Source organism: Patagioenas fasciata, chromosome 8 (assembly GCF_037038585.1).
Source record: "Patagioenas fasciata isolate bPatFas1 chromosome 8, bPatFas1.hap1, whole genome shotgun sequence".
NCBI classification, from domain to species: Eukaryota; Metazoa; Chordata; class Aves; order Columbiformes; family Columbidae; genus Patagioenas; species Patagioenas fasciata.
In genome coordinates, this window is record NC_092527.1 from 28,061,127 (window position 1) to 28,088,340 (window position 27,214).

At 48.3% G+C, this 27,214-nt stretch overlaps 1 protein-coding gene across 3 annotated transcripts; it reads left to right on the forward strand.

Moving 5' to 3' along the window:
* The first annotated feature begins 166 nt into the window (after window positions 1-166).
* Window positions 167-26,714, forward strand: ARHGAP19 (Rho GTPase activating protein 19). 3 transcript variants are annotated; one of them, XM_065843816.2, is made up of 12 exons: window positions 167-236; window positions 12,958-13,223; window positions 17,567-17,647; window positions 17,991-18,200; window positions 18,786-19,012; window positions 19,549-19,635; window positions 20,538-20,603; window positions 21,319-21,507; window positions 22,234-22,332; window positions 22,923-23,015; window positions 23,405-23,473; window positions 23,961-26,714. In XM_065843816.2, exons 1-12 carry the CDS (start codon window positions 178-180, stop codon window positions 24,015-24,017), a joined length of 1,503 nt encoding a protein of 500 aa, XP_065699888.2. In that variant the 5' UTR covers window positions 167-177; the 3' UTR covers window positions 24,018-26,714. The 3 variants fall into 3 exon arrangements, with proteins under 3 accessions (XP_065699888.2, XP_071668159.1, XP_065699889.1); XM_065843817.2 differs by lacking the exon at window positions 167-236 and adding an exon at window positions 10,129-10,238; XM_071812058.1 differs by lacking the exons at window positions 22,923-23,015; window positions 23,405-23,473; window positions 23,961-26,714 and adding an exon at window positions 22,827-22,916.
* Window positions 26,715-27,214: the final 500 nt, after the last annotated feature.

Sequence of the window (27,214 nt, forward strand, 5' to 3'; positions counted from 1 at the left end):
TACAACTCACAGCATGCCGCGCGCGGTGTAGGCGGCCGTTCCCCTTGTCCGCCGTGCGCGCGGATCGGCCGTTGCGCGTTCGAATCGGCCAATGGCGATGGGACGGTGCCGGATTCAGCCAATGGCGATGCGCGTCCCGGGCAGGGCGGAGCCGAGGACGCGTAGTGCGGCCGACCAATGGGGAGGCGGAGCGGCAGGTATGAGATGGCGGCGGGAGCACCGGCGTCCGGCGGCAGGTAGGAGCGGAGCTCCCCGGGGCCGGCAACCCCATCACTTTCGCGGGCCAGCTGGGAGTCTTCCCCAGCCCTCGCCGCCTTATGGCCCGCTGCGGGCACTCCGCACCCGTCTGCAGCATGCTGCTGCGGCAGGCGCCGGCCGGCGCACCTCTGTACCGGCCCGCCCATTGCGGCGTTTCCCCTGCGAGCCGGGCTGGCTCCGTTTCGCTGCGGCGGGGCAGCTGCTCCTCCGGCCGGGGTCCCTGGTCTACTACCGGCCATGTCACCTGGCAGCCCCGGGGGATGGAGGCGGCACCCTGCGGGCAGCTCCGTGTTGCTTTGCCGCGGTCCCCCCACCGCCGCGGGTTCGGCCCTGGCGGCCGGTGAGCGCTCGCCGCGGCCCTCCTGTGCTGCATTGCGGGGGAAGCACCGCCCGCCGCTCCGGCGAGGAGGCAGCGGCTGCTCCGAACTGCCCGCCCCCGGTCAGGGAGCTGCTCCGCCGAGAAGCGTGTCCCCGCACCCGGGTTAGCCCCGAGGGGTACCTGCCCGCCGTTCTGCCCCGGCGCGGCCGCTCGCTGCCCGCGGAGGGCCAGGGGAGACAGAGCTGGGCTGGCGCAGCTCTGCAGCCGCAGTGGGACCGAGCGCTTGGCAGTTGCAGGGTTTGGTAGGGTGATGGCACTATACAGACTTGCTTCGCAACCAGCGCTTTCTCCCCGGCTTTGTTCGCTCTACATGCGTTATACTTGCTTTCCAAATGTGTGTACGCTGTGAGCTTCACATACATAACCGTTCTATGACTGCTGCTAATAAAACAGCAGAGACCATATGAGCACCTCACTAGAACAGTGGTTTTGGATTGGATTACTGCTAAAAAGCTGTAATATCTCTTCCTCTTTTTCTTCTTTTTTTTTTTTTTTTTTTTAAATCTCCATGTGTAGTGTGGAGCTGTAAACTGAGTATCCTTTAAATGGTAATTCTTGTGGACTTGCAAAATAAATACAGTTGAGGGCTGATGCCTCAAACCCAGCCTGATTCATCGTGGTGCTGTCCTGCTCTCTGCTGAGCCGAACCCACCTTGATGGCATTCTGAGAACCGCTGCAGTGCCTGGGCTGAGGCGGAGTGTTGCTTGAGGAGAGGTGAAGAGATGGTGCTCAGTGTGGCACGCTTGAGCAGGGATTGTCTAAAATGCTGGACCTGGTAAAGGGATGAGTATGTTTTATGCAGTTGAGACTTAAAACACTCTTTTAGATAAAAGTGCTTTGAACGTGGCCCGGATCAGTCCAAGTGACTGAATTTGTTTTATGCTGACAGTTGTCCTTAGGATGTAATTCCCCAGTTATTTTACCCACCTGCTCACTCCCCCTTCCTGCAAACAATTGTGTTAAAGCAAAGCCTGAAGTGTAAGTTTTACTCTAATGCTCCTTGTCACCCACACGTAGTGCTAGCAAACTGATGTCTGTCTTTGCAGGTCTATCACCACGAAGCTTGCCTTTTTTTTTTTTTCCCAAATATATGCTGTGACTCTGCTTTTGCTCCTTGCCTCTCATCTGGAGAGAAGCGCAAGTTAGCTAGTAAAGCTTGCATGCTGTGCGTGTGGTCTTATAGCACACTGACTTAAAGATTGGAAATGAAAGCTGGTTGTCTTAACCTCCTTACCAAGTGTTACTGGACACGACAAAAGATGATTTGTGTGGCTCTCTCTTTGGTTTGTGGTCTCTCTAACCTCTGCCTGGCTCTTCATAACCATGAATGATGATTGCAGTGTGCCCGAGTGCTCAGTTTCAAAAGAGAAACATCTGTCTGTTTAATGAATGCATTTAATATTTGATTCAAGCAGTGCCTAAATGCTTTGCTAGGCACTTAATGTTCATGTTGGCCATTTGCTATTGCAGGGGTGGCATAAATGGAAGGGAAAACACCGTGGATCTGGAAGGCAGGATGTGCTGAAAAAAGGCATTTTGCTAATATGGCTTGAGTGTCACTGCACAACTGGACATCAAGAGCTCATATCATAAGCAGGCAATGAAAGGAGGCACAGTTGCCATTTATGTTTTGCTGCAAATAGGAAAACATCTACTGTAAGCATGAGTTAATGGGAAAAAGTGAAAGTGACTTGCTGAGAGTCATGCAGAAAAAATGGTTGACTTCAGAGTTAAAGCCATGTCTGAAAGCACGGCTACTATTCTCTGAAGATAGCCTGGAGAAGAGGATGACTTTATTCAAATATTTCCTTCTCCACAACTCTTATCTTTGAGATCTAGACTTGCGTCACCCCCTACTCAGCCCAAGCTGCATCAGGTGCACATCCAGACCTGAACTCAACCTGAACTTTGTATGTTTGCATGTAACACCCTGTCCTGTTCCCATCCAGGGCCTTGGACAACAGGATCCTTGTTCTGCTGCGCTTCAGTTTATTGTCTGTTTGCGTGAAGGGGGAGCATTGCTTGCCCACATAGCCCAAAGCAGTGCCTGGGTCTCCTTGCCAGCCTAGCCAGTGCCTTGTTGCTGTGTGCACATTTACATGCGTATGAAAATGTCACTGGGCTTCATTAACGCTCCTTTAAAGGTGCCTGGGCGCTCGGTTCAGTCTGAAACTGGAGCGCTGGACGCTGTGCTAGGAAATCAAATTCCTTGTCCTAAAGGTCAAAAGTCTTCAGTGTGTGTTGATTTAATAAGTGGCATGAACAGATGGGACGGAGATAGGGCAGCATGGAAATGTTGGCTAATATCTAATGGTTGCACTGAAGTCATGTTCCTGTTGGAAATACTGTCCCTTTGTAAGCTGGGTTTGGCTCCAGGTCACAGCTGAGACCTTGTGTTTTCAACTTGTTTCAGAGTTAGCTTGTTCTGTAGGATCTCATTTTCACTTGTTCTTTAGCTGGAGGCAAGAGCAGGGTGGTGAGGCCTTTTCTTTAGCCTGTGCTATGCTGGATTTAGGCACTGACCTACTCTGCTGCTTTTGGGCAGAAGCAGGAGGCTCTCACCAAACCTGTGCTGTGATTCTGGGGGCTGACACTGTGAGGTCTTGCAGCCAGCCTGGGGAGAGAGATGGGGGGAACTGCAGCCCCACAGTGTGATAAATTTGGCTGACTCTTTGTTTCAGAGCTTCACAGGTCTGGTGTGTTCCTGGCCTCTCATCCCGGTGCCACATCACACTCACCGTTGTGTTTGACAAGAGCATTCAGTACTTTTCTCCAAGGTGCAACAGACTCACTCCCTGGCCCTTGGCCTTTCTCACCTCTACGCTAGATAATTGCAGTTAAGCTATCTAGAGTTTCCTCATAAATTTTTTCAGAAACTGTAGATAGTGGGGAACGCAATAAGCTGCTTAAATAATTGCCTGCCAGCTGGCTTATGAGAACTTTTAATGTGTTTGCTTTTGGCCTGTAAAGCTCTAGTAATTTGGAATCTGGCCGAAACATCCTTTCTTCTTGAGTGGTGGTGTGGCAGCTCTGATTTTCAGAAGCAGGAGCTCTCGGGGGACCCAGCATTAGTTTTTATTTTTGTTTTGCTGGAGCTGAGACTCAATGTTGAAGTGTAACTTTATGGTTTAGGAGTTCCATATGGGCATTCCTACAGCCCTGCTCATGAGCTGTCACACAGCAGGAGACAAGCGTGCCAGGGCTCGCCGTGCTGCAGAGAGCGGGAATCCTTTCTGGGAACATCCTTCAGGAACTCTTGGGTGCCTAGGGCACCCCTTTCACACACGTGCCACTCTGCATCCTCCTGAGCGGCCCCTCAAGCAGCACATATATATATGTGTGTGTGTGTGTATGTGTGTGTGTGTATGTGTGTACATGTATATGTATGTGTACATGTATGTGTGTGTGTGTATATATATGATATATTTCTCTGTTTCCTGGGCTCTGCAGAGAAACCAGGTGAATCAGGCAGACATGACCTGTCAGGTAGGATGGGAAGAGAAGCATTTTCTGATCAGTATGGGAGAGCTGCATTAAATAACAGTATAGGTTATCGTCCTATGAATTCTGGTATCTGTGTAGAGTGTTCCTGTTTTTGATACCCTGCCATGCCCAAATCCCCTTCAAAAGCACTGGGCCCCCATTTTGTTCAATTTGGTGAGTTAATTGGGCTGCTTTGTGCATCTCTGTCTCTCCGGTGCTGCATGCTGTGCTGCTCTGCGGCTGTCCTAGCCTGTTTATCTGTGTGCTTCAGCAGCCCTGACCAGATGTCACTAGCTCATTTAAATGCTGGCATGCATCCAGGTGTGCCTCATTGCAATTCCAGCTTGTGAGAGTTTACACATCTGGAACATGGGATGTGGCCTCTGACACACTCAGCGGTGTCTGCAGAGGATTGCTGATGAGAAGGGGGTTGATGTGCTCTTGTCCCTTGCAGACACCACGATACAAAATACAGATGCAAAGCTGCATCTTGCCCATTGCACCTTCAGAGTGAAGGAGCATTGTGGAATTACAAAAGTGTAATGGACAAAACCAAGAGCTGTGACTTCCTGAGTACCTTTGTCCTTTGTATTTGCCAGGCTGTGACCATGAAATCTCACCCAAGAGTGGGCTGTGGGTCCAGACCCAGATCTTGGTATCCCCTTGGTCGGGAAAAAACTACACTTGTGGAGTGAACCTGTGAGTGCTACAGCACAGGATATTTGCATTGCGATGCTTTACTTGAGTACTGACAGCTGATGGTGGGATGAGATTCCCAAATGTGCTCTGGGTGTGAGTCAGGGCCACCACTTTGGGGTGATTATCACCCTGTGGGAGGACTGGAGGAAAGCACCCTTCCTTCCTTGCTGGTTTGCTCAGAGTTCCCATTCTAGTTGCTGCAATGGCTTGTTAATTTTGCTGTGCTGTTTTTGTGTGATTGCTTGATTTTTCAGATCAGAAGTAAACCTGATTGTTGTGAAGGCTCCTCTTTATAGCTGGTAATTCTAGTCTGACCAGACACTGGCATGGAGCTACTGGCCTGAGAAGAATCTTCTCCTCCTTGCTAGTCTCTGAACTGCATCTTCCCCTGTCTCTGAAGGATGCCTTAGGGCTCTTATCTTCAAGTGTAAGGATGACAATCAGAGGTGCATGCAGCAGTTTCTGAGTGCTAGAGGCCAAGGAGATAAAGGTAGGCACACTCAAAATGGGGAAGTAAAGAAGTTAAAGACACTTTAAAGTGAGGATAGTGAGGGAATGCTATCATTGTTGGCAACTGGAAAGTACCCATGCACACTCTGAGGATACAGACATGTGTGGACCTTGCAGTCCACCCAGCTAAGGACCAAATGGGCAAAAGTGGGAAGAATATTCCTACCTGGGGTGTGAATAAAGCTGAAGAGCAGTCAGTTGGCCAGAGTCCATGGACAGGCGTTCAGTAAAGAACTGTAGATTACACAAGAAAGGTGTTAGGGTTCCTGAAAAGTGGAGGTGTCCTTGCAGTTTGTTAGTTTGATCCATAGTCAAAGGTTTTGGTGGGTAATTCTGCAGGGCATGGGGAAAAAATGCCCCAAATCTGTGTCCTAGACATGGGACACTGTGCTCAGGGCAGATACCACCTGGGCCCCCTGTGTATCTCAGATCTGTGGTACATTATTCACAAAGCAATTGGCTTAGATTAGTAAAACAAAGCAAAAAAGATGCATTGTTTTGTCATGATCACAACTATATGACTGGGGCAGGGAAAATATACCAATTCAGTTTCTATATAGACTAACCCCAGGCCCTGGTAACCTTCTGAGGGAGACAGCATGCCCAGTGTGTTCTGGGTGGTGGGAAGCAGCTGCAGGGCTTCCTCGGGCTGTAACTCTCCCACTCTGTGCAGGGGTCTGGATGGGGCCCTGGGGTGCTCTGGGGTGCTGCTGGGCCCCCCTGGCTCCCTAGCACTGCTGGCGTCTTGTCTCTGCCTCGCCTGGAGCTCAGCTCCTGCCTCCTCAGCCCCACGTCCCAGCTGTCCCTGCCTGATAGCTTTCAAACCAGCTCCTTTGTGCTCGGTCCCATGTCACCCCTCACACAGAAGCTGGATTTCCTCAATGTTTGCAGTGTGACCTGATTATTTTTCTTGTCCTTCCTTGCCCTCCTTTTTAATAATGTCTACAGAAAAGCTGGCAGAATTCAGTTGTATCAGTCATGCTGACTGATAGTGCTGCCTCTTCTCTTGGGATTCTTCCTCTTTTCTGTCTCTCCAGCATTCATTTCAGATTTAGCTATCAGCCCTCTAAAGACAGGGTATTGCCTTTGTTCTGTGTTTGTACAGCATGGAGCACAGTGGAGTCCCCAGCTGTGACCAAGGTTCCCAGTGCTACAGTGATAAAAGTGAATAGATCAGTAACGAGAAGAGGCAGCTGCTGCCATCTAAAAAGATTCAGTTTTGGTGCTGGTTTCAGTGAAACCAAGATTGCATCTAAGGCTCCTCTTCTATTGCTGCTCCCAGTAGGGGTTTATATCAAAATAAAGACAAACTTTAGACTGCATTGGAAGTCATGAAAATTGGAGCAGCATTGCTATTTAATGCTGTTACACTGTGTTATTCTGATGTGAAGGCAGGCATATGAGCTTGCAGGTCTTTAATGTAAAGTTAGTGGGTTTCTGGCAGTAGCTGTGCTCCTGTGTTTTTTTTACAGAGCCGTGGGTAGGAGTCTGAGCCGTTGCACAGCGTGGGATCATCCAGAGCTGTGCTGGTGGTGCTGGGAAGGAGATTTGGCGAGGAACATCACCATGAACGTGTGGCTTCTAACTAAGGCGCCTCTTTTCATCCTGCTAGCACTAGAAGGCATCTGGATGCTCTGATGTTGTGGTGATGGCTGATTGAAGTATTGCTTTGTTGACTTCAAAATATTTCAGTGGCTATTATTAAAGATATCATAGAAGAATTCACTGAGGTCAAACTTGAGAAGTTCATACTGAAATGCAAATCTCTTGATGTTTCACACAAATTGAACTGTCTTGCTATTGCAGTTTTCTTTGACACTGGTAATATGTTGCATTTTCAGTTTCTTCCAAAGCGAACTTCTCTCCCCCTTCTAATCTTCCTATCTTCCCAGATAGGTCTGTCTCCAGGTTCACATCACAGATGTGTAACTGATATTGCAGAAGTCTGCTTTGAGTCCTTTACTGAGACAGAATTTGAATTCATAGGTTACAGCAGCAACTTGGATATCCTATTTACCTGGTGTCCAAAAGATGGCCAGGTGTTACATTAGTTCCAGGTTGTCTAACACAGACTGGCATCAAATAATAGCAGCTTTCTTTCCCAGCTCCTTGCCGCATATTATTATCTGGTTCACATAGCTAAAAGACTTGAATCACTCTGTGTTAGCTGTTTAAATGTGAAGAAAGCAAAGCAAAAATTTAAAAGGCAGTGTTATCTAGTATGGCTTGCATGTATCAAGTCTAGAGACAGCAGGCAAGGGTTGGCATCCACGGCACAGTGCTCTGTGTACTCATCACAAAAGGACTCTGCCTCTAAAGACCTTATAACACTAGGCAAAAATTTCTGCATCTTTTTCTTCGCATTTTTCAGAGGCAAATTTGTCATCCTATGAAGAGTCACTGTGCCAAATCCGAGGCCTGAATGTGATCTTTGTTATGTTGTCGTACAATAGTGTCAATCTGAAGTACAGTCCTTAAAGCAACCTTAACTGTGAAGTCACTTTTAATGTCTCTGTGGTCCATTCCCATTAGACTTCTTTGTACATATACAGTTTTTTTAATCTATAAAATAATTTGTCTTCTAGTGCTCTTGTACTTAAAATGATTCCACATAATTCCACCATGATTCTTTCATCTTTTTGCAAAATCTGGAATGGCTCCTATCTGGCTTTGCAAATACAGTCTTCAGACATCCTCATTAATTGATTCCTTACTCTGGCACAACATAGGAAATGATGCTGCTTCTCCCTCCCTGGGGAGATGCGAGCCTGCGTGCATCTCTTCTGTCTCCCTTTGTGCCTAGCCAGGCAAAGAATCGCTCAGGTTTTGTGTCCTTTAGCATTGCCTGCTAATCGCTCTGCTCTCAGTATTTGGTAGTAGCCTGGCTGTTTCTCACAGTCTAAAGATTTTGTTATTATAGAAGGAGATTTTTCTTCCATTATCTGCCTTATTTTCAAAAGCTTTTTAATCCTTTTACTCCCCTATGGTAAGACTCATCTACTGTGGTGTGTCTGAAGTGTTAGCTCTTTACCAACAATGTATGAAGTGTGTAAAACGGCACCAGTGGTGGATTTTGCCCACTGAATGGGGTACATCAGGCTCCTCCAAAATCTGCAGTTTCCAGCTTTTCCACTTTCCCAGCTAGTCAAACACAGTCCCAAAGGTACTTCTTCCTCTTCTTGCTTGGCTTACTTGTATTCTCCTTATGTTCTGTTTCATCTTTCTGAACCCTCTTCCCACCTTCACATAGGTGGAGTTAGAACAATATAAAATCTGTAAAAGCCACTAAAACAGTCAGGTCTCACCTATCTGCAAGCTTGTCGCCGTGTGAGCTGAATCTGCTGGCTTGCAGAGCTCTTGCACCACAGGTTCAATCACCAGGTTTTGACAGTTAAAGTTTCATTTTTGTCGTTTCCAAGGCATTTCACTGGCCTGGTTCTAGTTACCTTAGGGATTAATTGATCCATCATGATTTTGACCTCCTGCACCATCCACTCCCCATGAAATGATGGGGCTGTCATGCCTGAAGCAAGAACGTAGTGTGTGACAGACAGCTTTCTTTGTGACTTGGCTGGGATCACAGGCTTTGCTTCTAAAAGATACTAGAATGGCAAGAATCTCAGCACAATATAGGACCCATTTTTTTTAATCTGCTGTCTTAATCACAGCCCTATTAGTACAAGGTTTTATTATTCATTGGGATTTGATTTTATTCATGTGATCAGAGAGGAAGCTATTTATTCCTTTATTTGAATGTCTTTTGAGGTGTTGTAAAGCAATCTGAGATTATAGCATATAGAAAATACAACTGTAACTGCTAGCAAAGGAAAAACAAGGCAAACTCCATGAATACATGTTTGTCTTCCCTTTGCTGCTGTGATATAAACTGTGAGTGTAGGTAGAGTACATCCATCTTCTTTTCTTAACATGAAAACAGCAGATGGGGCACATGTTTTTTTCTGAAGGTTATAGTGTGTGCAGCAGCGAGGATTGGCAGGGTTATTGTGTGTAAAGCCAGTGGGGGCTTTATCTTTGCTCAGAAATAGGGGTTTGCTTCACATTTCCATTTTGATTAGCAATAATGATACAAAGGCAAATTTTCTGAGCGAGGAAGAGCTGCTAATAAAGTGACCTTTCAAAATTAAGTAGCTCATTGAAGTGCCGTACCACAATAAGAGTATACAAGGCTGGAACCAGCTGCGGCAGGCGGGGAAACTGGACAGGAGTGCAGAGAAATGTGGAACGGGAAGCCTGAGATGGATGAACAGCACATGGTGGCACAGTGCTGGTAGCAAAGGGCAATGGCCAGATGCTGTTTCCAGCTCAGGGAGGGCTGATCTATGCACTTTGTCTTGGAAAGGATCTAAAAGTGTGAAAGGCAGAGGCAGAGAGTGTTTCTAGCAAGGTTCCTGGGCATGGGGTGTGCAGTTAAAGGACTGGGTTATGGTCCTGCCCGCGCCTTAACATCGGTTGTGCTTGGATGCTGTTGGGAATGTGTTTGCATGGCTTTACCCATGGTAAACACTGGGTGGATTTGGGGCTATTTTATGGATTCCTCTTGGATACAGGTGGAGAGCACTTAATACCATGCTGGTGCTGATTCAAAACCTTGGTTTCTATGTAGGAATTATTTGCTGTTAAACTCCAGCTACGCAGCCTTTGGCAAGAGACATGAATCAATTTGTCCAGCTTTTCTTTTCTGTTTTGTCTCTGTGTGAAGGCTGATGCCCAGTGTGTGCCAAGGGGGCCTTTCAGCCCCAATAATGCGCCCTTGTGTCTCGTAGCATGCGTGGAATTTGCATAGGCTGTGCTGGGACAGGCAGGTTTCTTTTGTTGCTGGAAACAAGGAGCAAGTTCTTTTCCCTGTCTCTGCTTCCTAATGCCTCTCCAAAAGCTCTCGGCACTCATGTAAGAAATTTACTTTTTATCTATTTATTTTTACATTAAATGTTGTTAAACTTTGTGCAACTTGTAACGTTGGCTGTGCCGAGAAGTCACGTCAGTCAGTTCTAGTTGACGGAATTGTTTAATTTTCTTTCTCTGAATCTAGATATCTAATTGTCAGAGGGAGCAGATAATCTGTGATGCTTGATGTAACTGCTGCAAAGTATTTGCATATCTCCTCTGTGGGGAAACAAAACTGCTAGTGACTGAATAACAGTGCACGGATCATTGCAGGCAGGGTCACTGGGCCTATACATTTGCTATTAACCCTTCTCAGGATCTGTATTGCCACAGAATGAGTTGTCATGGGTTTCAGGCAAAGGGCTTGCTCCATATTATGGGCAGAGCTGGCGTTTGTTTGTGTATTGTAGCTCAGTGCAACGAAATGCGAATATGATCAGATCGATTGGCAGTTGCTTTTTGGCAGCTGATACCAAGTTGTTGTGTTTCAGTCTTGATTTATTGCAGATAACAAACTGCTGAAAAACAGACTGGGAGGTACTCAGAAAAATATGGCCCCCATTTGGAGTCGGCAGCATGCTTGCTGGGCCACTCTGAGTGATGCAGCTGGGAGCCTTTAAGAGCTTTCTAAAATTTTAGATGACCTGGCAGATTGCCTTGCAGACCTTCCTCCTCTCCATCCTCTTGAAGGAGGCTTTGACATCCATGGAGAGCAGTAAAAGGGGGGAGAGGGTTTCGTACAGATTCTCACACTGCAAGGGTCGCTGAGAGCCTTCTTTCCTCTGATTTCAGGGAGTATCCTTCTCCTTGTGGAGCCTGAGTTCTGGCTTTTATTCTCTAATTCTGATCACACAACCTGGAAATCACACCAAAATGGTCTTTCAGGTCAAAGATGTACAGCAGCAGCTCAGATGACTGTTGGGTTCACAGGTGCTGCGTGGAGGCAGGCTGGAGCTCAGGTGAACTGCCAGTATGTGCTTTGTTGTCCTACCCTTCATTAGCTACTGTTGATTTACATCAGAACAGTAAGTCGCTGAGATCTCTGAGCTAGTAGCTGAAGTGCTCTGCTGCTTGAACTGGTCTGGTGTGTTGCACATGTTGTCCGTGGCAGGAGTGCTCAACAGTGAGCACAGATGCCCAGCGTGGTCCAAACAGTGATGTGGCCTTCCCCCCTCTGCAGGGAGGAAGGTCAGGGTGCTCTGGTTTTCTGTGGGAAAGCCTGCTTTGGGGAGAAAGCCTTTGGTGGCCTGGGGGGAGATGGGCAGAGCTTATGCATCCCCTGGGTACCATACCATGGAGGGACTGAGTGATCACTGGCACAGGAGCACAGCCTTGCTGTTACCTGTGTGCCTGGCAGCTGCTCTTGGAACATGGTGTTTGGTGGGAGCTCAGAGCGCTGAGGAGGGGTGTTGGGACAATGGAAAGCATTGTGTAAGAGCCCAAGAATGATTAAGGGTTGGGGAATGTCAGGCAGGGTGTGCAGGCTGGGTGGGCAGGCAGCCTTCACCCAGAGCCCTGGGAGAACTGGCACTCCAACTCGAAGAGCCAGAGGACGACATTGGGAGAGAAGCTCATGACTGGAGAATAATGACACTAATCATCACATTTAAGTAAAAGAGGAACAGGAGAAGCAAGCTAGGCAACTCTAGCCTGTGGGCTTGACTTGAGAAGTGTGTGTTTGAAGCAGGGTTGAGAAGATTGTAATGGAAGACCTAGAGGTAGATGGAAATTGGGATAAGCTTTAAGTGTGAGCATTAAGAACACTGATTAACCTGAGACAGCTCTTCATTTTGATTTTAGACATGGTAAGTGTAGCTTATCTAGCCTCTGTAAGGGCTAAGTATATTTTACAGATAACTTTTAGCAGAACAGTGTCTCGGGTGCATACCTTTTTCCCATGCCACATGAGAAGCCATGAAACGAAGAAAGTAGGCATCAGCAGAGGATAGGGACATTGGGTAAAGGACAGCCTGAAGGAGACACAAGAACTGGATGAGCCAAAACAAGATGTTCTAGAAGAAAGGTTAGTAGGGATTCCTCAAGGCCTGATCTTGCATGACTCGTGCTGCTACTGATGAGTTCACACTCGCTCCAGACTCAGAGTGCTTAGCCAAAGAGTTGGCAACTTGTCATCTGGGAGTGTTTGGCCACATCCTTAGCAGAACTGTGGGCCAGTGTCATTCCATGTGTATAATCTTAAAAAACAAAGTCCCAGGGCATGGGAACTATCCATTTGTTGATAGAAAGATAGGGATGATGGAATGGCAATGGCAACTGATAAGTATAAGCTGGCCGTGAAGAAATTTAGATTGGGATTGAGACTTTCAGGCCACTGGGAGTGAGTTTAAGGGCAGTGGGACAGGACCGAACCTATTTATGACTGAGTGTGGTAAGGTAATGTAAAATATTTGATGTTGTATCTGCCTCGGCTAGTAGGTTGTTGATACAGTGCAAGTTTTAGTTGGGTGCTGCCACATGTCAGGTATGTTACTATCAGGCCATAGAGTGCTAGTCTTGGGCTGTGTTGTACAAATGAGCCAGAAATGCTTTTGTTCCAAAGGGAAATGTAACTTCACGATGCTGAACACTCACCAAAGACAGTGCTGTTGGTGTAGACTGGTAGCTCTGGTGTCAGCAGATGTCTCCTTCAGGGCATGCCAGCTGGCTGTTAAAAAAAAAAGTAATGAGGAGTTTATTTTTTTTCTCCTTCCCTTTTTTGCAGTGATGCCATCTGCAATTTTGTCATTTGCAATGACTCCTCCCTCCACAGCCAGCCGATCATTTTCAATCCTGACTTCTTTGTGGAAAAGCTGCGCCATGAAAAACCAGAGGTGTTCACAGAGTTGGTTGTCAGCAACATTACCAGGCTCATTGACCTGCCAGGGGCAGAGCTGGCCCAGCTCATGGGAGAGGAGGACCCAAAGCTGCCTGGAGCAAACAGCACAGCCTCTGGATTTTTTCGTTCTTTGATGTCTCTGAAGCGCAAGGGTGAGTATGGCATGATGTCTGGAACCCACCTTGAGGGTGATGCTGACTGTCATCATGTGTTATGTGTTGTTTACAAAGCTTTCAGTGTATGACTGTTGTTTTGAGTTGATGTTGAATGCTTAATACTCTAGGTTTGTAATCTTGGGGATGCCACCTCTAGAAAGGAGCAAAACAGAGGCCAGGAGGTTCACCCAGGAAATGCCCTGCCACTTTTGTAATAGAGTACCTTCTTCCGAGGTTATTGCTGTGGTCTATGTCAGGCTGGCCTTGGTGGGTTAGCTGCTCTCTGTGCTCAGTGCAGCACACACCACAGAGATATCGCTGTGGTCCTTGGGTGTTTCTGGTCTGGCTCTGTGGATAGCACTGAGCTGGAGAGAGGTGCCCAAACAACCTGCAAGTTCTTCCAATACACACCAAGGTGTCCTTGTCTCTGCTTGTTCCCATCCATGGCAGTCCATGCTCTGTTTTCCTTAGCTTTCCATATAAGTGATAGAATATTGGTAAAGGCTGAGACCATCAGGTTCCATGAGGAACAATAATGCCCAGGTTTTATGCACCACTGACTTCACTCAGTACCCACTGTTTCATACAGTAGCTGTCCCAGCTCTCTGGAAGGTCTTGTCTGTGCAGCTCAGAAATCTGTAAGCTTCTCCCATCCCAATGCCAGTGTCACTCTGATCCACACCCCAGTCCAGTGAGTCAGCGACAAAACTCTGCAGACTGACTCTGCTCAAGCGCGGATTCAACCCTGGCAAATTATGTATTTCTCTTTTGCTCTGAGATGAGCATTCATCTGAAACTTTCTTCTGGCAACTGGATAATTCTTATCTTCTCTTTCAAGTTCAGCTGTCTTGGTTATGAAACATTAGCCTCAGGCACCTTCTTGCAAGTCTGAGACTTGCTTTTGAGCACAGTTGTGTTCAGATCCTCTCCTCCTCACTGGGTGACATTTACCAGTGTGTTTTGTTGTAACTAGAAGGGTGTGTGCTCTCTCCCACCTCTGCCCACATTCAGGGGAAGCCTGGTTCTCCTGCTAAGTTCAGTTAAACCTTCTCACTCATCTAGAAAGAAACTGCCTCTATCTGGGCACCTCTCGCATGCCTCATCAGCTCTGGTTTCCTAGCTAGACTGGCTGGCTGCTGCCAGAGAGGCTGTGGGCAGCTGCCTTCAGATGTTGGCAGCCTGAGGTTGAACTCTTCTAATTAGTCCTCCCTTCCGTTGAGCAATTCTGCTGTGGTGAGTACCTCTGAGAAGGGAGCTGTCATGATGTCTGTACATAGCTTTTTTGGTCTTCAACTTTTTATATAGTTTCTCTGAGGGTTTCTGATTCTACCAAACCTATTCGTCCACTGTGTTTCTTAAGGACAAGCCCTGCAGCCCCACTGCTCAGGCTAAATCGTCTGGTGCTGGCTTCAGCTCTCCACTCCTGGCTCACCCAGTGGGAACCCTGGTAGGTGCACTCACTTCTGCCTGGACAGCACTGCAGGGGTAAATCAAGTCCTTTAGCATCCTTAGGTGAGAATTATTCAATATTGCCATGACCTACCATGCTGCTCCATAATCACAGGTCTTCACACAGCCCCCAAACTGTAGTTAGACTGTGTTCATACCTGTCATTGCTCCTGCCTCAGTTCCAGGAGAGTAGTAGGGCACCATAAATTCAGATGCTTGCTAACTGACAAACAGAAGCAAGTGGGTAACCAAACTAAAAGTGTTTTCTTAGCATGTATGGAAACTTGCCTGTTCTTGACAAAACCTTCTGGCAGGGTCTTGTGAGCCTTTTCTAACTTTTTTTTTAAGCTTAAATTATCTGTACTCTGCTGGAGCACTGCTCTTATCAGATCTGATGTCTCCCGCCAGCTCTCTTCCCCAAGAGTTCCACCTTCCCCCATTCAGATGTTTCCATGGCTGTGTGTCTCACCACAGCTCCAGCTAGCAGATGTTTCCAAGCCTGCTGGCTGCTCTCCCAGGCTGCAATGGCAGCGTCTCCCTGTGCTGACAGGCACTGTCTGTGAACTCTTTGGCCAAACCCTGAGAAAAAGTAGTTTGTGCCTATAGAGAAAATCAGTTTCATGTACTGTGTGTTTCATCTTGGAGCCATCATTTGTTTTCCTTTGTGTTACAGACCAGCTAGAACAAACAGGTTTTATTTCTTCAAAGCCAGAGGCCAGGGACCACAGAACTCAGAGCTGATCAAACTGCAAATACTTACAACTTCTTTGAGTGTCAGGAAATTCAATTTCATGCTGCTTCTTAGTTTCAGAAGCAATTGTACAATAACATCTAAGCCTTCGTAAGTCAGCATCCATTTTCCAAACCTGTCTTTCAAGTTTCTTTGAGAATCAAATTCTCATTCAGATATCAACTTCTGACTTAAAAAGTAAATCGAATTTGTCAGGCCCTGCATGTCTCAAGAAAATGTGTTTTCCTCTCCTCTTTCTAGCCACTATTCTATCTGTTGAATGTCTAACAACTTTAGTTTTCTTCAAGGACGAGAATCTTTTGCCAACTGTCCTCTGCCTTTGCATTCAAGCTTTCAGATCTTATGTGTGGATCAAAAGGTCACATTTTCCTCCTTTCTCGTGCAAGACTGAAGCATGTGCTTTATCAGAAAGAGGTCAGAAAGTTCTTGATTTAACAGGAGGCTGGAGTTCCTGGTGGCTTACCATATATTTCAGAAGTCCTGGAAGAAAGTAGAACATTCTTCAGGCGGAATAAATTTAGTTGCATGGGGAGGCTGCTAGAGAAGTGCACAGGGTTAACCAAGTCTTTCCCACATGCTGTGAACATCAACACTGCAAAAGAGTAAGATCTGTAGTAGAACAGACCAAAAGCTAGTAAAATCAAAATATGCCATGATGATGGGGAAAAAGGACAAGAGAACTTGCGAGGGAGATAACTTTTATCATACCAGCCAACGCACTGCTTGGATTACAGGGCTGTCAGCTGTAACAATACGGGGGGGAATCTTCAGCCACAGAAAGCTGGGATGCAAATGCCCAGCTTGCCCTCAGAAGTGGCCCATGCTCCTGGCAGTGAGGTCAGAGAGAAGGGAGGAATATTCTTTTCCTAAATCCATTGGCTCTTTGAAGCCTGAGTGCAAGGGCAGGACAAACCAGCTCTGTACCTGGTTCCAGTTGTCAGTCCCAGTCAGCATGTTGCAGTATGGCCTATCCAGCATCTTGTCTCTGGCTGTAGCCAAAACCTACACGCATCTGAGGGAAGAAGTGGTGCTCAGGGCTCTGGTTGGTGTTAGTGATGTCCCTGGGAGTTGCCTCAGCTTTCTGAGGGACAGAATGTGCTGGCTGTGTATGTTTGGGAAAAGACATTCACTAGCAAGACTGCACTTATTAGAAAATACTGTCCTGCTGGATAACCACTGTCTTACTTGGGAAGTCCCTCTCTAGACAAGAATAGTTTTCTGCATTGGTTCAATAAGTGCCTTTCAGTTAAATGGGATTTTCATCTAATGTTTCCTCCTATGCAGGAATCTCCTTCCTTTCAGCTCCATTGCTTCTATCTTCTTTTGAGACTGTAGCCTGGAGTCCTGGAGCTAGCAGCTTATGCCTGATCTATAATGGCCTCATGAGATGAAAGCAAACTCCAGGGCTGAGAGGAGCTGTCAGTGGAGAAAGGCCCAGCTCATTGCTTCACTACTCTCCTTTTTTTCTGGTTGTTCTTTGTTCAGCCTTTGTGCTTTACTCGGGTGATGGCAACTGATGGAAGAGAGATTCACTGGGATCAGGGGATTTCACGAATTATCCATCCCTGAAAAGGAGACCAGTGTGAGCCAGTTGGATGATGTCTGCTCTCCCCAGTAGTGCTTGCTCTGCTCTGCCACTGTCTCGTGGCTGCACTGCTTCTTTCTGCTCCACTCCATGTCAAGCTTCAGTGAGGATTAATCTGGACTTCCTTTCCCAGGTGTGGAATATGCCAATGTGGCAGCATCTGGCCAGCCCAGGCTGTCACATCTGCCCTTCTGGCTTCAGTGTTTCCATAAGGACCAGGCTTGCAGATGATGTGCCCTTTAAACTGAAGCATCTGTTCTGATGGTGTTTTCTTTTCAGGAGCTAGAGATTATTTCCTTTAGCTGATAAAAACTGTAATTAAGATGAGGTAAGAAGCAAGATGATGAAGCCCTTGTAAGAACAGCATGGTGAGATGAAGTGACTTTATTAGGAGTGCTTGTGATATCTCACATCTCTGGGGGAGCCTTATGACCTTCACCTTTAACATTTTGAGACACTGATCTTCGCATGCTGAGATGCCGTTCTTTGGGGACCACTTGTCTCTGCGACTACTGGGCTCTGCACTCTCTGAACACATTATCTTCTGTTCTGCAGAGAAAGGAGTGGTGTTTGGCTCGCCACTGACAGAAGAAGGCATTGCACAGGTCTCCCAGCTAATCGAGTATCTGCATAAAAGTAAGTGACTCTGTCTTGCTGTCTTCCTATCACAAAGAGTATCTGTCTGGCCCCTCAGGTCTGTGGTGCAGACAGAGGGAAAAGCTCTGAGATCTCTAGCAGCAGGAGTTTGGGGCTGGACTAGACAATTGTTTCCCAGAATTCCCTAGCAGATAAGTTGATCTCTTTCCCTCTGAGCATGGACTCTTTCCACTGGTGGGAACCAGCTTGAAGTCATGTCTCTGAACACAGCTCACTGAGGCTTGCTGTCAAACTCTGGAAATGGGAAGGAACTGCTTTAGTAAGAATATGGGAATCAGCCTCTGATTAATCAGTGGGTTCTTGTCACCATTTTGCTGAGCAGATCTACGAGCAGAAGGTTTGTTTCGGGTGCCAGGCAACAGCATCAGGCAACAGATCCTAAAGGATGCTCTGAACAGCGGTACAGATATTGACCTGGACTCTGGGGATTTTCATTCCAATGATGTGGCCACCCTGCTTAAGATGTTCCTGGGTGAATTGCCAGAGCCGCTGCTGACACACAAGCACTTCCATGCCCACCTCAAAATTGCAGGTGAGTAAAGCAACAAGAGGCAGCAATGAGCAAAGGGAATGGAGCCAGCTTCGTAGAAAGCTGATAATATTACAGAACTGCACACTAGGCTTTGGAAGTGCAAGCCTGAAGGCAGATTAAGAAAGAATCTTCCTGCTATCTCACCCTCATGGTGGAAAGTCTGGAACTGAAAGTCCTAAGATATCAGACCAAGTCTGTCTAGCCCAGTCTTCTCTCTCCAGCAGCAGACGTAAACAGATGCCTACAGTAGTGGAGCCCGCATAGGGTTTCCATCTGCTTTAAGCCTGGGTGTCTGCTGAGCTGGGTGTGGGTTTTATGTACTTAATAACCACTGCTGAACGACTTTATGTGAACTTCCATCTTGCCTTCAACCTATCACAACTCTTAGCTGCTGTGTTGTCCTGTGGGATGAGTACCCATCAGGTCTGGAGCTTGAGAGCTGTGGGGAGAGAGATGAAGGCCTAAGAGTTGTGCAGGAGTTTGGGAGAGATCTGCATGTAAAGAGGGAAGGGTAACCAGTTTCAATAGGACTGCTGTTAAGGAAGGTAATGGATGTCCCTCATGTTCTGCCTTGTAATTTGGCAGACTTGATGCTGTTTGATGAGAAGGGGAATAAGACCAGCACTCCAGACAAAGAGCGCCAAATTGAAGCCCTCCAGCTGCTGTTTTTGATCCTTCCGGCACCCAACCGCAGCCTGCTCAAACTGCTGCTGGACCTGCTCTACCAGACCGCCAAGAAGCAGGACAAGAACAAGATGTCTGCCCACAATCTTGCCCTCATGTTTGCACCCCATATCCTATGGCCCAGAAATGTGAGCAGTGCTTCAGTATTTGCGGGTGGGATATTGCAAGGTAGAAGGCAGGGACTTGGCAGGCATATGGGAGAAGAACCAGGATGGGAAGATTAAATATTGATACAGTGATGTGAAGGTTGGAGGCTGGGATGGTCAGGTAGAGCTTACTGGCAGGACTCCTTCCTAGTGTTCAGTCCAGGCCTGCCATAGGTCTCATTTGCAACTGACGCTTTATCTTTTTCAGTAAAATTGAAACGACAGTACAGTCCTTCTTTTAAGAAGGGCAGCTCTGGACAAACCCTGCAGACCTTGCTGCATGACTTCCTGTGCTGCTGGTGAGCAGTTTGACCCCAGAATTCTGTAGTTCTTCTCTCAGAGCAGCTTTGGCTCCATGAGCTCTGCTTGTTGGTGTGCTGTGAGCCCTGCCTGGCCATCTCCTCAGAGCCAGCCTCCTGCCAAGGCAGTGTATCTATGTCCCAGAGACAGCAAGGGCAGCAGAGACCCTTCCTCCTCCCTTTCTAACTGCTGCATCTTTGGCTGTGTCCCCTTGCCAGGTGACAGCAAATGACCTTCAGGAGAATATCACAAAGCTAAACAATGGAGTGACCTTCATGATTAAACACTCTCAGAAACTCTTCAAGGTAAATGTGCTTTGAGGACTTACTCTCCTTTGCCCTTCAGCAGGAGACTGAATGCCCCTTGTCCACACAGATTGTCATGTGTATATTCTGCATGCTCCTTCTGTGGAAGGAGAAGGAAGATTTCTACAAGAAACTGTTTCTTTAGCGACAAGGGAGGAGGTCTTTTCTGGGCAGGCAGCCCCAGAGGTGGCTTTGCCTGGCAGGTCAGCAGCAGTGTGCTGCCACCCTCTACAACCTGGCTGGGAAACTTGGTGCCTGGAGATGGGTAGCAACTGGTTTCCCCTTGGGTTCTGTCAAGGTAAGGAAACTGAAGGGGCTTATCCTGGGTGAGTGCTGCCAAAAGCTGAATACCTAATATGACAGGTCATTTTGTTGTGAACTTTTCTGCAGGTCGTAGTCAACTCACTGCTGTTACAGGCACAGCCTTGGGCCTCTGTCTAGCTCACAATGGAGTGCTGCAGTAGGACAGTTAAGGGTGTGTGGGGCTTTATAGGTTCCTCCAAATAAGTGTTTCTGCAATGGGCAGTCTCTTGACTTCTTGGGACCTTCCTGGTCACTGTAGGCATCTGATCCCTGCAGGGTCCTCCCACAGAAAGTTCCCCTTCTGCCCACTTTGTCAGGCTCTTGTTTGGCCAGCTCAGAGCTTGGGGAATTACTTGGAAAAAAGCTTCTGTGGAACACTGCTCCTACTCTGTGCTGGTTGCCTGCATCAAAGGGAAACTGTGATCATGGATTGCACTGGGGACATGAAATCCCACTGCTTTGTCTGCCCTGAACTGCTGAGTCTCCATGGAAGTGGCTTTTGTGGTATTGTTGAAGAATAGCTCTTGCTGGGGCCACTCTTGCCCCAGGGCCAAACATACTAAACATATGTTTGGCCTTTTCTCTGCTCGTTGTCACAGGCACCGGCGTACATCCGGGAGTGTGCCAGGCTGCACTATCTGGGACCCAGAGCCTACACATCAAAGGTAAGGCCAGCAAATGAAAAAGGCAGAGGCTGTGATACTATGAGGAGATCCTTGTGAGTGAAAGAAGCCGGAAACAAACCAAGTTACAAAAGAGCATCTGTCAGAGAGCAGGAGTGAGGGAAACATGTGGTATGGTAGTGCAGGTGGCTGTATTAGGGAAACTGGGCAGAGTTGAAGCATCTGTTAATCACAAGCCCAGGGAAAACTACTAGCCCCTGTTTAGCAGCAAACCTACTCCCTGTGCCCAGCACATGCAGCACCTGCTCCTTCATGGGCTTGTGCCTTCCAAACAGACAGCCGTGCCTGCTGCCATGGCACGGCTGCTTGGAAGAGGGGCTGGGATAAAGGCTACTTGCTGCCACTGGGACAAGATCTGTCTGTGTCTTGCCAGCAAATGCTTTCCTGCCTCGTATAGCTGCAGAAGAGGGAGGATGCATTGCAAGGAGCTGCACTGACCCTTCTCAAGCCTGGAAGGGCTTCTGCAGCTGGCATCCAGGAGGGGAGGGAAGAAGCAATGGGGTCACCTTTGTATTGCTATCACCTCTTCCTGGCACAGGGCCTGCTGGTGCAGTGCTGCTGCAGATGGGTAGGGAAAACACAGTCCTGTGCATTCACTGGGGGTGAGGCAGCTCAAGAGACTCTTCCCAGCCTGGCTCAGATGGGTGGCTCATTTGGATTAAAGAATGGCAAGCAGCTGCTGTCTCCACTTTCCCAGGATGATCTGGATTTGCTGACAGCTCCTACCTCCAAGGAACTACAGCCCCTCAGGTCTCAGAAGCGAAGCCGACTGGACACTTGCAATCAGGAGGAGACCCAGCAGCGCACGGAGGAAGCACTGAAGGAGCTCTTCCGCCACGTCCACAATATGCCTGACTCTGCAAAGAAGAAGAAGCTTATCCGGCAGGTAGTGTGGGGAGTAAAGGTATCTTTGGGGTGTGCTTGTCAGCACAATCCTGTGCACAGGGCTAAAGGCAGGGCCTGCTTGAGAGCTGCTTCTAGCTCTGGGCAGGCTGGGGAGAAGAGTGGGTTTTGGGCTGTGTAAGGGGCAGAGCTGTAAGAGGAGAGGAGGAGGCCTGTCATGGATGTGGCTGACAGTGGAGCTTGCTGCTCCAAGCTATGCTTTGAGCTCTCTGTTTTCCAAGTCAGGGACTTGCCAGCCAGCAGTTCCCCAGTCCTGATCATGGCACTGTTTGAGCTTCATTGCTCAGAAAGGGAAAATTCTTTTCCCTCTTGCCTGCAGAGGAGTGGACAAACATCTCCTCTTGGTCCAGTGGGCATTCCCAGACAACCTCCAGAGAGACTGGGCGGCATGGTCAGCACTGGTCCTGGCTGCCAGACTCCAACTGCTGCCCAAACCCTTTTCTGATCCAACAGCTGTTGATTTTGGCTAACCTGGTAGCCAGCACAAAGCAACCTCTCACCTATGTTCCCCATAATCCTGTGTGGGAGACGTGGCCTTCATCTGCTTTCTTATGCCTGCAACTCTGAGCTGCTGTTTTCTTTTGGAGTGCGAAAGAGCCAAACTGAGGTCTAGGCAGAGGGCAGCAGGTAAAGCAGCACACAGCAGCAAGGGACTGTTTTAACTGTAACAGTAGCTGTGCTAACACACTACCCTCATATTTCCTCCTAGTTTAATAAACATCCTACAGCTCTCACTCCTGGCTCTGATGTACCCACGTCTCCAGCACCACGACGCACCCGCTCGCGTTCCTTCAGCGGCCTCATTAAGGTAAAGATGACTTCTGACCCATGGTCTCTGCTGTGAGTTTCTGATGTTGCTCTCTGCTTCTGCCTTGCCCTGGTTTGAACGAGGCCCTCAGAGGTAGGGACTGTTCAAAGTATTAGGTGCCGAAGAACACAGATCCACTGGGGGCAGAAAAGGCAGCATGGCGAGAATAAACCTTGCTAGTATAAAGTGTAATTATCTATGAAATGCATGGCTGTAGGATATTATGCATCTTTCTGAAGGACTGGCTGCTTTCTTAGATGAGGGCTGACAGGGAGCTGGTCATGTAGTCTGGCCCATTAGCACAGGTGTTAACACACTGTAGGCTGCCCCAAAGCAGTATATACCTGCTTCTAACAGGCTGGGCTCCTGACCAGGCCTCAGGTCAGCTCCCAGACTGTTTACAGTCAGGTAGGCTCTACCTAGTGCTGAGGTATTTCTGTTGATTCTGCTTTGCAATCTTTGTCCAAGCTTGGCTTCCTTTTTTTCTTTCTCAGCATCCCACTGCTTACCAGCAATGCATCCTGCTCCTTCCCCTTCTTTTTCACTTTGCACTCTAAGCACTAGCCAACAGCCCTCTCTTCTTACGGCAGCGGAAGGTTTTGGGAACACCAGTTATCCTGGAGAGGAAGAGCAGGGATGCCACACCAGAGCCTGAGCGAGTCAGCAAAGAGAACGTCCACTTGGTAAGGGCTGCTTAAGACAAGGTTTCCAAGTTTCTTCTGTATGATCAGATAAAATCTTTGGAAGCTGCTCTGGGGACACCACAGCAGGTGGTGAGGGCAGCATCAGGACAGGGTGGCAGCACTGCGCCTCCATTCCAGTGTTGTCCCTCTGACTTATCTGTGCCCCTGCCCTGGGATATTGGCTTATGCCCCCTTTGCTGTCTTCCATCCCCCTCAATAAGCTGTACACAGCCTGGTGCCTGTGAGTAGCAAGGCTGTCACACAGCCCAGATAAACCGAGAGTGGATTTGGGTAGTAGCCGCTCCCTGGTGGCACAGACTGCTCCCAGGAAAGGCTGTGGATGCTGCTTTATTCCCCCGCTCTCTACTCCTATTGCTCTCTCTTTCCAGTTACAGAAATGTGGATCTCCAGCTCACATGTCTCAAGCAAAGCTGAAATCTTTGGAGGGCCGAAAAGAGGTGAGATACACGTGCTCATTGTCCTTCCCATGGGGAACCTGGCCTGCTGGGCTCAGAGACCTGCTGAGGCAATCGTGTGCACACAAGGCTGTGTCTCAGGCTCTGTGACAGTTGTGGTCTCCTGGATTGTAGCAGTCTGCTCTGTGCCAAGCCACTGGAAGCCTGGGCTCGTCGGGCTTCACCTGAGCAGGTGTGTACAGCCCTTCTGCCTGTGAGCTGGCAGGCTGACTGTCACTGCAAGAAGAGGGAAGCTGGTGTCATGGGGTAGTGCTAGCAGCCTGTCAAGGTGGCAGTGGGACGAGAGGCTTGTACAGCCCAAGACCAACCCCATCTGGTTGCTGCCTCTTGTCTAGTCCTCTGCTTTGGTAAAAGGCATGAGAGGCAGATTCCAGTGGGGAGTCCTTGCAGGGGCAAGACAACACCTGAGCCTTTTCTTGCATGACATTCTGTGTCTCAAGCATTCAGTTGCTCTAATTCTCTGCTCCAGGAATCCTGCAGACGCATGCGAGCCCACCTGCTTTCCAAGGATTCGTCATCCCTCTGAATCACGTCGCAACAACACACGGGTGGGGAATGCCCAGCTTCGAAAGCTGTGAATAATGTGCTGCACTGAGAGGAGTGCTGCAGGCTCACAGCAACCCTCACCAACACAGCAGTGCTCTTGAAACCGGACCTTTGCAAAGACTGCAAGGACTTGTTTCTTTCTGTATATAAATTATATTTCATTCTACTATGGGGCAAACCACTATAACCAAAACTTGTGCAGCATGTCTGACCTGCTGGCTCTGGGAAGAGCTGGAGTGCTTGCTTACAAGGAGAACCCCGTGTATTGTGGGATTGTTTGCACTCTCAACTTTCTCTGCAGTGTTGCTAGGCTGTATTTTTTTGCTTTTCTGCTCTGAAGTTTTAACATGTTGGCTTGTTTTTGCTCCATCTCCTCTGTTAGCGGCAAGAATGATGGACTCCAGCCTTTAGCCACATCCTGACAGCTAAGCTTACCTCCAGGCCTCCTCTGGAGCCGTCCTCTCCTCTTCTTCCTCTGGGCCCCATTTTGTCCTGCTGTCCCTAAAGACCTGGAGTGTGCAAATGGTACAGAGCACAGGCTGCGCCTGGGCAAAGAGGAGAGGCTCTGGGTGCCGTAATTTCAACTGGGGCCAGACAAAAGCCACTTCCCCAATAAATTTATTCCTCTATTTCAGCTTGAACTGGAGGCAGCCCTTGCTTGCTGCCTTTGTGTTTCCGTGGCACAGTGTGGCTGCTGGGCTCTGCCTGGTGAGCAAGGAGTGTCTCTACTTCGTGTTCCCCCAGGGAGGCTGAGCTGAGCAGGGCAGGGGGCTGGCAGAGGCTGTCTGGGGCAGGACAGCCCAGGCGCTGGAAGCTGGAGTGCCTGGGGCAGGCAGAAGCTGGCAGCTGTGTGTGCAGTGTAGGAACAACATCAGCAGCATGAGAGGTGAGGAAGGGCTCTGGCCATGTGTGATCTGCTGCAGATGGTGCCAAAGACTTTGACTCAAGATAGCTGGATGGCTGATTAGCCATTAAACCGGGGGGAAAGGACTGGAGCTGGGTTCAGCTCTTTGGCCTGAGCTGCAGAAATGAGATGAAACCACCTAGATACGGGATAAACCCTCCTCACAGCTGGCCAATGTCTGCTGCCTTGTTAAGCTAAAGGCCTCGACTAAGCCAGTCTTGCCAAGTATAATACCTGTCTGCAAGCACTCTATGGTAGGAAACACACCAGGTCACTACTCTGAAATAAAGATTTAATCAGCTGGGGAACCATCTCAACACTTCTCAACCCTTCTCAGTGAAGCAAATAATCTCTGGAATCCAATTATAGTCGTCTTCTAATCTTTAAGAACCAGCAGCCAGCAGGAGTTAGAGATCTGTCCTTGACAGCTTTCAGAGACAAGCCATGACAGGAGGTGCGAATATTGGGATGTGAGCAGGGAGTTCAGTCAACTGGCTAGAGCTGTCAAACCAGGGCATCAGAGCCCTGTGCAGCTTAGCTGGGATTTGTCACTTTTTTTTTTTTGAGGGACAGAGCTATGTATCTCACACTGTTTTGTCTAAAGGGATGTTGCTGGTAGTTTATTGGGGGTGCCTGTCCCCAGTCTGACCCCAAATTGTAGGAGCTGCCTTGAAAATGTAGGAGGTAGTGAGACAGTAAATGTGTGAGTTAGGAACTGCTGGTGTTAGGAGCCTCTGTCGCAGCAAAGAAAGAGCTCTGGTTCTTCAGGGACTGGGCAGGCAAGGATGCTGTGAGGAAGGGCAGAGGCTGTTTGCTGTGGTAGTAGTATGTGCTGTTTGGATGTGTCTGTAGTCCTTCCCTCTAGAGGCTAAAGCTGTCTATGTGCTCTTCTCTGAAGGGCATGACATGTTTTGCTGACTACACTTCTACGCTGCCCCTGCAGTTCACTGTTAGCAGAAACCTGGGCATCTCAGCTTTGCCTCTGAGCAGAGATGAGGCAGAGCTGGAGGTTGAGAGGCAGCACACAGAGAGCTGGGTCTGGTCCTGCTGCCTCTGCTTTTGTTTACATTGAGGGCAGTTGCTGGGTAAAGCATTTGCTCATCCTGTTCCTCCTCTCTCCATTTCCCCTAGCTTACTTGGGCATATATCTCTGTATGGGTGTCTGCTTGGCAAGGCAGTTTTGTTCCTCGGACTGAATACACTGCTCCTGTATAGATGAGAGAAATGTAACTCTCCTCTCCACTGTTGCCCCTTACTGATGGCTTTAGCTCAGGGACTCTGTCTGGCTTCTGGCACAGCTGAGATTTGCTTTGCTCTAAGAAAAATTATCTATGAGGCTTTAGGCCGATGTTTTCCATGTCTCAGATGCTCTGCCTGCCAAAGCGGGGGTGCAGTCTCCAGGCAGGGCAGTCCCGGGAGGCGTTTGGTGCCCTGGGCTTTAGCCCATGGTGCTGTCCTCCCTATGCTGAGGATGATGGTGGCTGATGGATTCAACCTCTATGACCCTTGGCTGTTGCAGTCACGATGCATTCACACTGTCACAGGCGAGGGAGAGTTTCAGTCATGCTTGGATGTGTCTCATTTGTCTCCCCTCTGCGATGACTCACAAGGATGCTTCCTCCCAGAGCAGCCACTAACTGTTCCCAGAGTCTGTCATTTCCAAAGTATTCTTAATCTCTGTGCTTATTTATATATGCTATGTATGTACTGTTTCAGACTGTTACCTTTCTGTGTGTTCATGTGAAAACCCCGTATTAAATGCTTTTATTTTTAGTGGTTTTGTTCAGGGGTTTAAGCAGTTTCATTGGGACAGCGAGGACTTGGTGGTGCATTCACCTTCAAAAGGAAGGAAACATCTGCTCAGAACCCCAGAGCCCCTGCGCTGAAGTGTGGGGGTGCTTGGTGCGGCACCGGTGGGGACGGCACTGGCTTCCCATGGCTCTGGGGCTTGTTCAGTCTCCGGGATCCTGGTGTGGTGCAGAGTGCCCAGAAGGGCTGTCTTTCACTTGGTATGAAGTGAGACCTCTTCTTTTCCTGTCTCCCCCCTGCTGTCATCCAGGGTGATGGGAAATGCGATTTACAAAGAACACTTTATATCAATAATGGATCAAATGAATACATTTTTGTCTGCAGGACCATTCTCTTGCCACTCTTGGCTGCTGAGGGAGGATGATTTCTGCTTGCATTTTCTTTTCCTCCTTCTTAATAATGGTGCCTCAGATTTTATGCAGATTATTTCTCTGTGAAGTTCTTCCACGTTTGAAATGCCCTGG

What these genes read in the sequence shown, in the direction of transcription:
- ARHGAP19 (XM_065843816.2), top strand. Translation starts at nt 178, where the DNA reads ATGGGGAGGCGGAGCGGCAGGTATGAGATGGCGGCGGGAGCACCGGCG. An exon ending in GATGTCTCTGAAGCGCAAGG is followed by an intron (nt 13,224 to 17,566) that starts GTGAGTATGGCA and finishes TCTGTTCTGCAG; the next exon opens with AGAAAGGAGTGGTGTTTGGC. An exon ending in AGAAGAAGCTTATCCGGCAG is followed by an intron (nt 21,508 to 22,233) that starts GTAGTGTGGGGA and finishes ATTTCCTCCTAG; the next exon opens with TTTAATAAACATCCTACAGC.